Genomic DNA, 13,006 nt, shown 5'->3' with positions numbered 1-13,006 from the left:
TCTCATTTATACACTATGTTGAATAGGTTACTAGTGTTGTGGTACATGGAAGGTACTGTGTCATTTAGGGACATATAACCGCCATGACTTGCATTAGTAGTTTATTTACCATGGTATTTATGATGATCATATTAATATCTTAATTTGATTTATGGTGCACGCTAATGACTATTTTTACTAAATCACTACAAAAGTTATCATATGTGCCAAGTGGGAGAATGCAAGATTATTTATTTAATTGTGGCCCACATGATTTGGACATGCGACATATTACTTGGTGGCTAAATAAATAGATATCAATTAATATTATTTATTCTTGGTCAACTTATAATTACTTTTTTGGTAATTACTTATTGGAGAAGTGTTTTCCTTTCTTATTCCTTATTTTGATGGAAAGTAGAATTATATTACTAAAAGGAAAACTGGTCCTCTCTATGCCTTTATAAAAATGCATATACTCCATCAATTATGTACAATTAATGATACAACACGTAAAAGTTTTATATGTGCAAAAGGCCAAGAGAGAGAAATCGGTTTTCACGTTTTGACTATTGCAGTTTAGCACGTTGTTCGTTTCGTAGAAAGGATCTCGACGTTGGATTTGATCTGTACGATATTTGCCATCATATCTAACTATATTTATTTATGCATTATAGATATGTGAGAATAATGAAGTTCTATAAAATTATGAGATTCATGTTTATTTGTGATGAATGGTTTAACAGGAATAATTATAATAGTTTACAAGATATTGATCACCAATCCATTCATAAACTTTACTTTTGGTACACACACAATTCAAAAAAGGAAAAAAGAAAAATAAAGAAAAGAGATTTCATGTACGTTTGGACTTGAGGAATTGGATTTCAAAAAAAAAAAAAAATTGAGGATTTGGGTTAGATGGATTTGATATATTGGGCCCAAATCCATGGAACTCAATTGTCTGTTTGTTTCGGCTTATGGATTTTAAATCCAGTTAAATCTGCCCATAAATTTGAGGGCCCAAAAACCATTAATTTATTTGAAACTGAGTCTAAATTTATTCATGTATTTTTTAATTGGTACTCACACATACTTGTCTATTTTAAAATTTAAACCCCTCACCTACTTTTGAGAAGTAAGACACTGACCCCTTGGTAAAGAAAGTATAATAGTAGTGATGTAATTTTCAATTTGATAGCTATCTATATTTTCATAATTTTTCTGCCAATGTAAATAATAGTCTCTCAACTTGACTACTAGGACTTGTTTTTCCTTCCTATTTACCCAATTATTCATATTATTTCATTAATATTCTTTGAAACGTTGCTAATCCAAATTCTCAATTTCTCGGAGGACTTTCCAAAAGCGCGCCTAATCGCCTGTGTTAGATTTTAGAACCACAGCAAGCCCAAGCGCGTTCGTATCTGCGCAAGTCTCTCTCTACACAAGCAGCAATGGCGTCCTCGCCCCCTCCCTCCGAAGTTCAACTTCTTCGACCTTCAAAAGTTGAATCTCAGCTCTCAGCTGTCGTCTACGGTTCTCTCTCTCTCTCTCTCTCTATATATATATATATATATATTACTTCGTTAACTTCCATATCTCTGTCGATCGATTGTTATGAGAAATTCACTTTCTCTCTCGGACATAGAATCGGTGTTTGTGAAAATTTCTAATTATACGATACTTAGCATCTGTATTATCTGTGTGTGTATATATATTTGCATATTTTCGTCAAATGCTTGAATTTGTGATGATTATATTCTATTAGGTTTTATATTACATCGCCAGTCTTTGTTGTGACTCAATGTTCGTTACAATTTTGTCAGCTCTTTTTGATTTGTTTGGATTGTTAAATTAAGTTACGTGAGTTGTTTTTGTTAGAATTGAACCTTCAATGGACGATTTTCACAGCATTTGTGTGATTTTGATTGCTCTCATCAACTGTTTGAAGTTGATTATCTTCTGCAAATTTTGAAATTACCCTAATAATTTTTGTGACAAATCAGTGTGGGATTCTGTTTTAATGTGTGGACTGAAAAAAATTTGTTAAGTAGGCTCAGAATAAAATTTTGATTGATGACGTTTGAAACTCTACAAGATCTTCTCTATGAACATGTAAATTGATACTTCTAATTTTTTGATTAATTTTGTTACCCCATGAGGCTGTTGGTTTTGATTTTTTTCGTCAAATGCTTGCTAAGTTGTTGCTACTGGAGATTGTTAACTTCTACTTGTTGGAGACTGTTTGCTTATTAACTTTTTCTACTGAAAATGTTGGCAGTTTTTGTTAAATGGTATTTCTTGTAGGAATAAATTAGATATGTGAAGCCAGTAATCAATCTGAGTACTGCAGCTGTTAAGAATTTTACTATCATGCAGCCATATATGGAATTTGGTTTTTTTCTGAAATAATAGGGGAGTTTTACTTGAGTGTTTGAATAACTGATTGATTTTCCCAAATTTGAACCTACTGCAATTCTTGACCATAGGTATTTCAAAGAAAAAATAAATTTATATCTAGTGATTTTTACCAAATCTTTCTCTATAAAAGAAAGAGAAAGCATTCATTCAAATTTTTGTTAGTAAAGTAACTCTAATATATATATATATATAGAGAGAGAGAGATGAAATCAAGTCTGTCTTTGTTTGTTGTTGTTGTTTTTTTCCTATTTGAAAATTGAGGATTTCTTTCACATTTCTATGTGTTATTCATGCATTATAGTTTGATAGAAATATTGACCAACTCATTGAATAACTATAAGGTTTTGAATAATAACTTCCTGAGCATAGCTGACTCTTTATACTTGATTATAGTTTGAAAATACCAAATTATCTATAATAGCTCCATAGTTCCAACTTATGCTTCCTCTCCTATACTCTCCCCTAACGACATGCATTGCCTTCCCCACATTCATATTTGTACACAAGTCAATCTTAAATCACGAATTATTAACAACGACAAATGATGTTTTCTTATTTTTAATTACTTTTTGTCACTTTTTACAAAGCAAGATTATGATAATGATCATGACTTTGAGATTGTGATTTTATTCTCACCTTTTCCACCTAATATCAGAAGGAAGAGAAACATTGTAAGAGTTTGTGCTTATCTGCTAAAAAATTGCTAACAGTAAATGGTCAATTTGGTAGCCTTACTGTATACGTTGCAAAGAAATAGCATTTTGGACATAGAAGCAAGTATCCTTCATAGGTTTCATAAGAGATAGAAAGTTGAAAAAATACTTATTCATATAGTTGCTAATTCTCTGGTCAACAATATAATTATAGAATTGATGTTCTTTTCTTCCCTCATGCTTTGGTTGAGTAATTAAGTGGCTTTTTTTTTCTTATCTGCTAAAAGTTTGACATCCAAAAGTGTCTGGTAATATGCTTAGTGTGTTCAATAAACATGTTAAAGATACTGGTCTGTAAATGGTTTCTGATATATGTTGGGTGCCATAACGTTTTCGTAATTGTGATAGTTAAAAGTACGTGATTTGCATTTAAGAATCCCTCAGTTATATTCGTTTTTCTTCTGCTGGCATAAAATTTAGTCTTTGTTTTTATGTTGCAGATCTCTCACAGCAGGTGCAATCAGCAATGGAAAACATGCTTAAGATGATAAAGTGAGCTTATAATTAGTGATAAGAATTTGCTTCTTTTCCACTAATGAGTATCTAATGGATAAAGGATAAGCAACTTGCTGCAAACACTGTTGATTTCAAAAAATAGAACTTCCACGCTTTCTGTATTTAAACTCATTAGCCTTCTTTCATTCAGTGGTTGCATGACAAACTTATTGCTTTTCCATTATTACCACGTCCTCCTCTCTTTTGTTCTTTGCAGAGGAGATTATGCTGTTTTAAAAGCTAATGAAGAATACAATTTTGTAGTTTCTGTATTGAACCTTCTGTGATACTTCTTGCCGTGCTGTAACATGCTCATTTGTCTTTTTTCCTGTTCTTCTTACTATTGCTCGGAACAGTTACAGTAACTCAGGCCTGAAGCTTATTTCTGTATATTATTTTATTTTTTCAGTTTTTGATCAACTTCCCCAGTTATATTCTAGCACTTTTGTTTTTTTTTTTTTTTTTTCCCGGTATTTTTTTCCTGGTCTTGTTAAATATTGATTTCAAATTGCTGAGAATGTATTCTCCCTCTTTCTCTATCTCTAATCTCTCTCTTCATTCTCTTCATGTCTTTCATTATAACTTTTGTCAATTGTGGAGGGCTAATTAAATCAACTATCCACTATACATACACTTTGCTACGGTTCTATTTCTTACATTTATCTTTTGTTATTACTTCTTACCTCTTCCTTTCTGCAGTGAAATTGATCAAAACTCCACTGGAATAACGGAAGATATAGAGAAGAGTAAAGACTCTGCTCTTGAGAGGAAGAAAACTCTGGAGGAAGAGAAGGACCGTTTTCAGAGAACTGCTTACTCTGTTCTGGACATGCTCAACAACAGGGAGATCAGATAAAAGCTGTAGGTCTACCATTCTCCTTTGCTAACTCTTGCTGCTTTATATGAAACAAAATTTTCAAGATATCAGCAAAATTTTCTCAGAGATATGTTGATGATTAGATGTTATTCTATTATGACACTGTATGGGGTAAATTAAATATTTTTCAACTTTTCCTTCATTTTGTTATAACGCATCTTATGTTTTTAAAGAACAAAGCTAAGTGGTACGAACACGATACTACACAGATATGTTGACACATTGGATCCTAAAAAAGGAAGACTATATATAAGTATAAAATTCAATGTATACAGATCTGTTGAACAGAACAATAATAATTTTAGTTAATTTTATTTTCTACACTAAGAGTTACATAGTATAGAAGATGAATTTATGTGAAGATCATATTATTTATATAATTTGCTGCTTTGTCATTACAATTATATATTTCGTCTAATGAAAAGGTGTTATTACATGTCTCACTTCTGGTAATCATGTCTATAATGTCATTTTTTTTTTAAAAAAATTTGGACAATTTGAGGTTTATTCATATTATTTCCAAGATTGTCAGGGTGAGTCGGTGACTACTCTTAGATGTGCTTGTTTTATATAATTGTGTTTGGGAGTGTCTAGGATGTGTAGCCAAGTGTCAGGGATGTGTAGGCCAAGAGTCCAAAATAATGAAATTTATTTTTAAACCATGGACAAATGTAATAAGTGTCAGACATGTGTCCAAGAGTGTCCGTTAAGTGCCGGTGTTCAACACCGACATGGCATCTTCATAGAAGTGACGCTTCTTAAGCTCGAAAAGTATTAAACACGTAGGATGTTATTTTCCCAAATATTATACTAGTTCTTATAAGATAAATAATTGATCATTCTCCATTAAAGCACCGTAATCTTCCACTTGAGAGTCATTTGTCATGAGAATTGAATATCCTATTTTCCCTAACTTCTTTTCAGCATCCAATAAATGTAACAAGATTGAGGAATTTTGTATTGGTCAGGCTGCTTGTGCTGATCGCTCATTCAATATACAACTAATGTATAGGTATGATGATATTTATGAATACGCGGAAATCTAATGATGTTAATTCTCTGAAAAAACTCTGAGAAATAGAGGGCCATGTGATGTGAGAGTGTGTGCAAGGCCCAAAATAGATCTAGAGGGGCTGAATAGATCTTTTCTGGTTTTAACTAATATTAAATGATTTTTAAATGTTCACAGTTATAATTTATAATGCATTAATATCAATTTTTAAATATAGAGGAAAAATAAATAATCAAACAATCACACATACATATGATTTTTACGTAAAACAATCCTAAAGGGAAAAAACAATGGGAACTAGTTGAGGCAAAACACAATTCATTATAGGAGGAAGTGGTTACATATTAATTTACCATACTCTAACCCAAGAATCCCTTAATCCCTACCTGTCAGACTTGCACAAGATCAACTCCAGATTTTCCAGCCGCTGATCCATATTATTCACCATTGATATTGACACACCTAAGATTGCCAAATGTTCGGGAGATACTTTATCAATCATTTTCTTCATTGCTGTTGAATAGCTCGTTTGTACACATCTTTTATTTATTTTCCCGCCCCCAGTGAGTTATAGACACAGAAAGGTTAAATCTTTGATCATTCTATCATCAATGATTGATCTGCAAAAACTTCTGGATACTACATTTGTCAGCTCTCCCACTGTCACCCTGAAAATTGCTAACTCTGTCTTATGTAAAGTTTGCAGTGTAAGATCAACCTCTGGATTTGAAATGAACTATTTATGTCAGTGGATTAGTTCAATACAGGAGTCTAGACAAGGGGTGTAAGCCGAAAAAATATTCATAAGTAGTTGTGAATGGAGTTGAGGTTACCAAATTTTTAGGAGTTGGTATCTATTTTTGCGTATTTGCTTCACATATGGTTCCTTGAACCACATTTTTTAAATGAATAATTTGAATCATAGACCTACAATGAAATATAGAATCAACCAACATTTATCAAATTGGAAGAAGAGTCAGAAGAAATGGTATGATGATAGGCCAGACTAGGTTACCGAATTCTGCATAAGGGTACCCCTTTAGAGCTTATTTAAGGTTATGTGATAAGCATGACCTTTATCAGGCAGACAAGAGTCTCTATGATAGTGTGATACAAATTAAGTGTAGCACAATTCATTTATTAGAGGGTTGTGATTGTACAGTGAAAATTACTTGCTGTTTTAAAATCATGCAATGGCACAGTAACTTGCCTTCGGTTATTAATCTGCGAAGTATTTGCATAACTATATGGAGCAGGTTAAAAATTGTTGATAATAGTGTAGGACCAACGAATTGTTCGGCTCCTTGCTACATGTGACTGGAAAAACCCCATAGCAGAAAGAATTGGTGGATGACATAATTGTGGTTTTCAATTTGTGAAGTAGTGATTATTCCAGTTTCATCACGGTGTATTAATTGCTTGGGAAATGTACTGAAAAATTTATGAGATATAACATTTTCGAATTAAAGAATTTGTTGAAGAGTTCCTAACCTGAATCAAAGTTGGAGATGTTCGACTTTCCATTATCATTATCTGGCTAAACATTTGCTTAAAATCATGATGACTAATAATTAGGATTACCTGAGAAAGCCTCTTAGTTCTCACTGTATGAGTTTGTTCAATATTAAAGTTTCCCTATTTCTCCTAGCATGTCGTTGGATCCTAATTATAGAGAAAAACTAAAAAACCGGGAGTAGTTAACATTTACTAAAATGTCTTGTTCTATGATCTGTATTGAAATTTTAGGTTCACTGGTTTTTTCTGTTTCATTTTTGCCCTTTTCTATATATGATAGATTTCTAAAATGATCTGCATGTCAGTGGAAAAGCCCAACACAACAGAAGTAGAACACTAGTTTTGAGTTCTTCTCCGAACAACAGCAGCACGACTACTTTGGCAATAATGTATTGTTCATTTGCAAATGCAGGTTGCCGTTGGAACTTTGTAAAGACAATGGTCATGTTCTTTTGTCGGAAAGGTATGAAGTATTGGAGAAGTCTCCACGCTTGGTGCTGCATAATATCAGTCATACAATAGAGACCGGGATAATAATTTTAGATATTATATATGTATAGATCGATCTGATAGATGGTTCTTTCTATCAACTTGAGATTTGCTTCAAATTGGATCCATATTTCTCGTATTATCTGACAATTTCGTTAGTTGAATGGATTATGGACGACCTTTTGTTAAGCAATTTACCTTTCAAGGAAATTTGCATTGATTGTTGACGATTCTAAGATGAAATGTTATGTACTATCTGAGTACGAGATAGAGCTGCTAACTGATGCTTTTTCTTTTTTTTTTCTTCTAAGCTTAAGGCTTTCCTGGGAATAATTATTGCTCATGTATGAATTAATTGTGTTTGATGTGTAGTCGGCTCTATGGATTTATCTATGTCCTTCTAACACAGCCCTGGTGTTTTCAATATACGAAAATTATAAATCCTACTAAATAGAGGAGCCTTTTTTTTTAAGCTTAGAATATAGTCATTGAAGTTTACTCATCACTCTGCATACCAGTCAACATGTTTCACACACGCGCGCACACACACACACACACACACACACACATATTAGCAGTCAGATTTTGCATCTTGGACTACAAAGGATGAATTGATGAACATGTGAGAAATAGAGGAATGAACAATGATTATTGATATATATCTCTGTGTGTGTGTGTAAATATGTATGTTCTGATATAGAGAATCAGAATTTGATGTGTGTATATATATCTGTGTATGTATGTGTGTAAAGATGTATGTTTTAAATTGCTCTGATTACTTTGCATGTTCTTGCAAGTCACGAAACACATGCCGATTTGACATGGCTCTATGGCTCGACTAAAACTCCTTCAATTGAATCGAGACACCTTGATTGGAAGAGTTGTACATCTATGTTGACAGTCTAGCCCCTTCCACGTGGATTCAAACAAGGATCTGATGGCTTAGCTTTCATTTGAAGTGGTGGGACCAAGTGCAAAAAATCCTAAATAAAATTGTCCTCTATTGCCTGCTTTAGATTGCAATCTAATTTTTAAAATCTACTAATAACATGAAATAATATGATATTTTTACAATAACTAGAAAACTGTTTTATTAATATGTTTATGTGAATGAAGGTCAAGATTATAAATTGGGACATATACAACCTTAATTAATGTCGGTTACAAAAATTACAAAGTAATTAAATTATAATTATTCTAATTAAGCATGTAACACCATAGTCAGGATGGCCGAGTGGTCTAAGGCGCCAGACTCAAGTTCTGGTCCTCGTAAGAGGGCGTGGGTTCAAATCCCACTTCTGACACCTAATTTCAATTTTTTGTTTGTCTCAGTCTGAGCGAGCACTGATACTTTTAAGGATGCGTTTGACTGGATAATGTACAAATTATTATTTTTTTGATAGATATTGGGATTTGCTTATGTAATGACTTTTAAAATTTAATGAAATAATGCTTATTATATATTACGTCTCTTATGAATTATGATTGCAAATCTCTTATTTGTCTTGGGAGAAATTGTACTTGAGCATAGTTAGCATAAAGAATATCCTATCCTTTGTTTGTTTGTTTTTTTTAGTATTTCTCTTATTTAATATTGCTCAATATAATAGTCTTATTGAATGATTAAAATAAAAAAGAGAAATATTTATGTTTTTGGGATTATTATATATAAATGGTGGTAATGATCTATATTTATCATTTAATGAAGTCAAAATATTAGTTTTGAAAAAATGAAGTTGACCAATATGCTGACGTGAATATGAAAAAATTACTGTTTCCTGACTGAAGTACCACTTTTTGACTGAGGTACCGCTTATTGTACCGTGCACAAAAAGTGGTACAAAAAGCGGTACCTGCACAAAAAATAATACCTATGTGTCTAAAAGTGGTAGGGTAAATAATATTTTTATATGTTTTCATTTTTTCGAAACAAAGTTTGACTCCATCAAATGATAAATACGAGTTATTAACACCATTTATATTAAATAATCCCTATGTGTTTTTACTTGTGCAGAGCAGAAAATTACATGCTTGGATTGATAATTGTATTGGCATTTTCCGTTTTTAAGTTGTTTATTATACATCCGAGCCAAATGGGTAACTCTATCATTGCACATATACATTACATAAAGGACTAAGCATTCCATAACAAATTTTAATATATTCAAACATATATTTTTTATCACATACACCAAACGTTGATTTCACAATTATTATATAATATATATATATATATATATATATATATATATATATATATTAGTTTGGGGATTTATTTAGCTACGTCGGAGTTTGATGCAACGTCTCTTAGCAAGGGTATTCGCAGAAACAAGTATCAATTGTTATGCACCGTCCTTTGGCCCAAGGACCCCTCTTCTCATGACACACGTTGACGCACCAGTCGCGGTGGCAGAGGCCACCATTTGCCATGGAGATTCTGTCCTGACATCCGTCCACCATTGTTACTTCATTACCTGCATGAAAATATGAATAGTACGTGTTATCGTTTAATATATTATATTCATATTTGCATTATTCTTTGGAGATTCAAATTCTATTAGAATCACATTCAAGGAATTTTTTTCCATGATTGTCTATTGCATGTGGGATCGGGAGACTGCATGTCAGTATTTGTCTCGTAGTAAATTATGAAGTGTTTTAAGAGATTAGATACCACCATTGTTGAAATATATATATGTATATATATAGATATATACTTTCCTTAATTTTTTCCATAACATGTTTGGAAAAAAGAAAATAGTTAAAAAAAGATAAGAAAAAAGTGAATAGATTATGAATGATATGATGTACCTGCAGTGAAGAAGAGCACAAGCAGAAGGATGGTGAAAACTGAGAGATTTTTCATGGTTGAGTTTTCTTTGTATTACCAAAATGATGATCTATGGAGTGTGTGAATGAAATGGAAGGGTTAGAACGTACAATTTATGAGAAAATTGTGGGTATGGTTATTAAATGATACATTAACTACGGTTACAAGAAGATAAAAGAAAGAAGATTGAAACGTGGTACCTATTAAATGATCCTAACTATGCGGGCAACCGAAGATATATGCTCTTATTAACTAGGTCAAAGTGAAGGAAAAGAAAATCTCCATATCAAAACCAGAGATCAGAGATTGTCTCAATCTCATTTGTGCATTTAATATGGAAATTGTAGGAATACTACTTTTGTCATAATGGGTGATCTTATTAGAGGATATTAAGTTATCACCCAAGATGTACAATCTTTTTATGGTTAATGTTTGTTAATAATAAATAGGAAATGATATTTATTTTTGACCGACTTTAATATCTTAAAATCGAAAAAGTATGATGTGTTATTATAAAATTTAATAGCATATTACTACTATTGTTTGTTTCCATAAATTACGTTAATTTTTCTTTCTTTATTTACTCAATTTTTCATAACTCATTTCCTTATCTTTTCAGTTTTTCATAACTGTATCATATGTTTTTTCGTTTTCATAGTATATTTCCTTGTACTAAAATATAAAATTTTGATTGGTACAAAATTTAGAACAAAAAGTGCAATTTTTTTCAATTTTTCAATGCTTTGCAATTTTTCTTTAAATTTTTCGCTTTGTTTTAATTTATTTCTAGAGTCATATAGATTATTAGTTTTGATCATTATAGTAATGAACTCATGCCTATCTAATTATATATAGGAGATGCAATCTTAAGTAGCTATGCGTTAGAGAGATGCAATGTGTTGTATATATAAAACACATATATAATTTGATATACATGGTGATTGAAACTCTAATCGTCAATAATGATATTATATTAAGATGAAACCTAAAAAATTGACTACAACTTTTCAAATAGTTAATTTATTTGACACATAAGTAGCCACATAGATTCGGTGAAGTAATAGGTTTTTATTTGTTAGGGTACTTGGAGAACCAACGGGCCAATGGCTTAGCGGTACCAGACCTCTATTTTCTAAAAGGAGGTCAGGAGTTCGAGTCTATGAATACCTTCTAAGAAGAAGAAAGAAAAAAAAAATAAAAAAAAAACGGGAACTTGGAGAGGAAGTCTGTTAGTACAAATAGGTAAAAGATGACCTAAGTCACTTATAATTTTAAGCTTAGGCTACTTATTGAAATTTGATCGAAAACTCCCATTAGACTTTGAAGAAGAGCTAATTGAGTAAAAGGAACAAAAAATTGTGTCTAAAATATGTGACCTCTATCTCGAAGAGAGGATAAAAAACTGCTTAGTCAGCTAGTAATCAACTCGAAAAGGCAAACTTACATGATTGATGAAACTAATTCTTCAAATATTCATTATGTGTTCTATAGAAAAAATTATGGGTAACATGTTGTTGAAGATGCTGCTTTATCTCTTTGGGGGTGTTCAGCCCTGTCTGTGACGGTGTGATTAGAGAATATTGCAATTGGATGTATGTATATATATATATTTACATGTATAATTCAAGCCCATGTTGCACTTGGATGGCATCATTTAAAACATTCAAAATTGCATCACTGCTATCTTGTGCCCCAGTTGGGTCTGCACCACACCCAATTGGATAGAAAACTTCTAAACCATATATACACATTGAAAAGAAAGCCATTAATATATATATATATATACAAAAAAACCAAAAAGAACACATAAAAGCAAAAACAAAAAATATTAAACACATAGAATAAAAAACTGTCTTACCTCTTCTGGATTTGAAGCCAAAATAGTGGAGGCTTTTTTCTCCTAAAGCTTTGTTTGGAATTCCTACATCTTCTGTGTGTCTAAAAGAACATGTGTATGTGATATGTGTTCGATACATTTGGTTGAGCATATACTTAAAAAAGTATATCTAATCATTCAATTACATTATATTATTACTTCAAAATAAGTTAAATGCCTACATTGAACATTATATTGGATAAAAACATTACTTTACTTTAAAAACTAAAATAAAATAAAATAATTAACAAAACGAATATTTAGCCGCGTCCGTGTGTCTTTTTATTTGGAAATTTGACACGTCCGACGTATGGATACATACCTATGTCCAACACCCGAGTCCATATAACATAGATCAAAACCAAGCATTGTCCCCATTTAACATGGTCTCATCTAAAATTATTTAAGGGAATAATAATCTGCCCTTTAGCGACCCAGCTTCCACCATCTTATCCAGATGGTGAGAGTCACAATGCAGTAGATTTTAAGATTTTAATGCTCCAGCCTATTGAGTATCAACCGATTTCCTCACAGAACACCGAAGACCCACTCGAGAATTATACAAAACTGCATCAGAATGAGAACAGGCCAAGGGATCTTCAAACAAGCATTCCTAAGAATGTCTTATGCCAGACGTAGCAACAAGGGCTTGTAAAGCCAAATTGTTGAATTCATATGCTTTCTATTTCAAAGACATTTTCAAACTACTTCATCAGCTCAGCTATAGTTATTCAAACTCATAAAGTGCTGTTGATGCGAAAATCCTCACGACTCGGAACGACGGCGTTTACCTGCA

At 32.1% G+C, this 13,006-nt stretch overlaps 1 protein-coding gene and 1 non-coding gene across 3 annotated transcripts; both read left to right on the top strand.

The window, feature by feature from the left end:
- Positions 1–1,295: 1,295 nt before the first annotated feature.
- Positions 1,296–7,770, top strand: LOC132304399 (uncharacterized). 2 transcript variants are annotated; one of them, XM_059802056.1, is made up of 4 exons: positions 1,296–1,518; positions 3,557–3,608; positions 4,311–4,476; positions 7,428–7,770. In XM_059802056.1, the coding sequence occupies exons 1-3, from the start codon at positions 1,437–1,439 to the stop codon at positions 4,465–4,467; spliced, it is 291 nt and encodes a 96-aa protein (XP_059658039.1). In that variant the 5' UTR covers positions 1,296–1,436; the 3' UTR covers positions 4,468–4,476; positions 7,428–7,770. The 2 variants fall into 2 exon arrangements, with proteins under 2 accessions (XP_059658039.1, XP_059658038.1); XM_059802055.1 differs by having other exon boundaries at positions 1,300–1,518; positions 4,311–4,472.
- A 954-nt stretch (positions 7,771–8,724) lies between these two features.
- On the top strand, positions 8,725–8,808 carry TRNAL-CAA (transfer RNA leucine (anticodon CAA)). The gene has a single exon. It is a non-coding gene; the product is annotated as a tRNA-Leu (tRNA).
- Positions 8,809–13,006: the final 4,198 nt, after the last annotated feature.

This window comes from Cornus florida, unplaced genomic scaffold, assembly GCF_030987335.1.
Source record: "Cornus florida cultivar Cherokee Brave unplaced genomic scaffold, ASM3098733v1 CherokeeBrave_3.0.0_Hap2_Chr04, whole genome shotgun sequence".
Taxonomy (NCBI): domain Eukaryota; kingdom Viridiplantae; phylum Streptophyta; class Magnoliopsida; order Cornales; family Cornaceae; genus Cornus; species Cornus florida.
Note: the sequence above shows the minus strand (reverse complement) of the source record. Positions and strands in the feature narration are given on the sequence as shown.

Coding starts and splice junctions, on each gene's coding strand:
- LOC132304399 (XM_059802056.1), top strand. CDS start 1,437: ATGGCGTCCTCGCCCCCTCCCTCCGAAGTTCAACTTCTTCGACCTTCA. Junction 1,519..3,556: donor GCTCTCAGCTGTCGTCTACG/GTTCTCTCTCTC, acceptor TTTATGTTGCAG/ATCTCTCACAGCAGGTGCAA. Junction 3,609..4,310: donor AACATGCTTAAGATGATAAA/GTGAGCTTATAA, acceptor TCCTTTCTGCAG/TGAAATTGATCAAAACTCCA.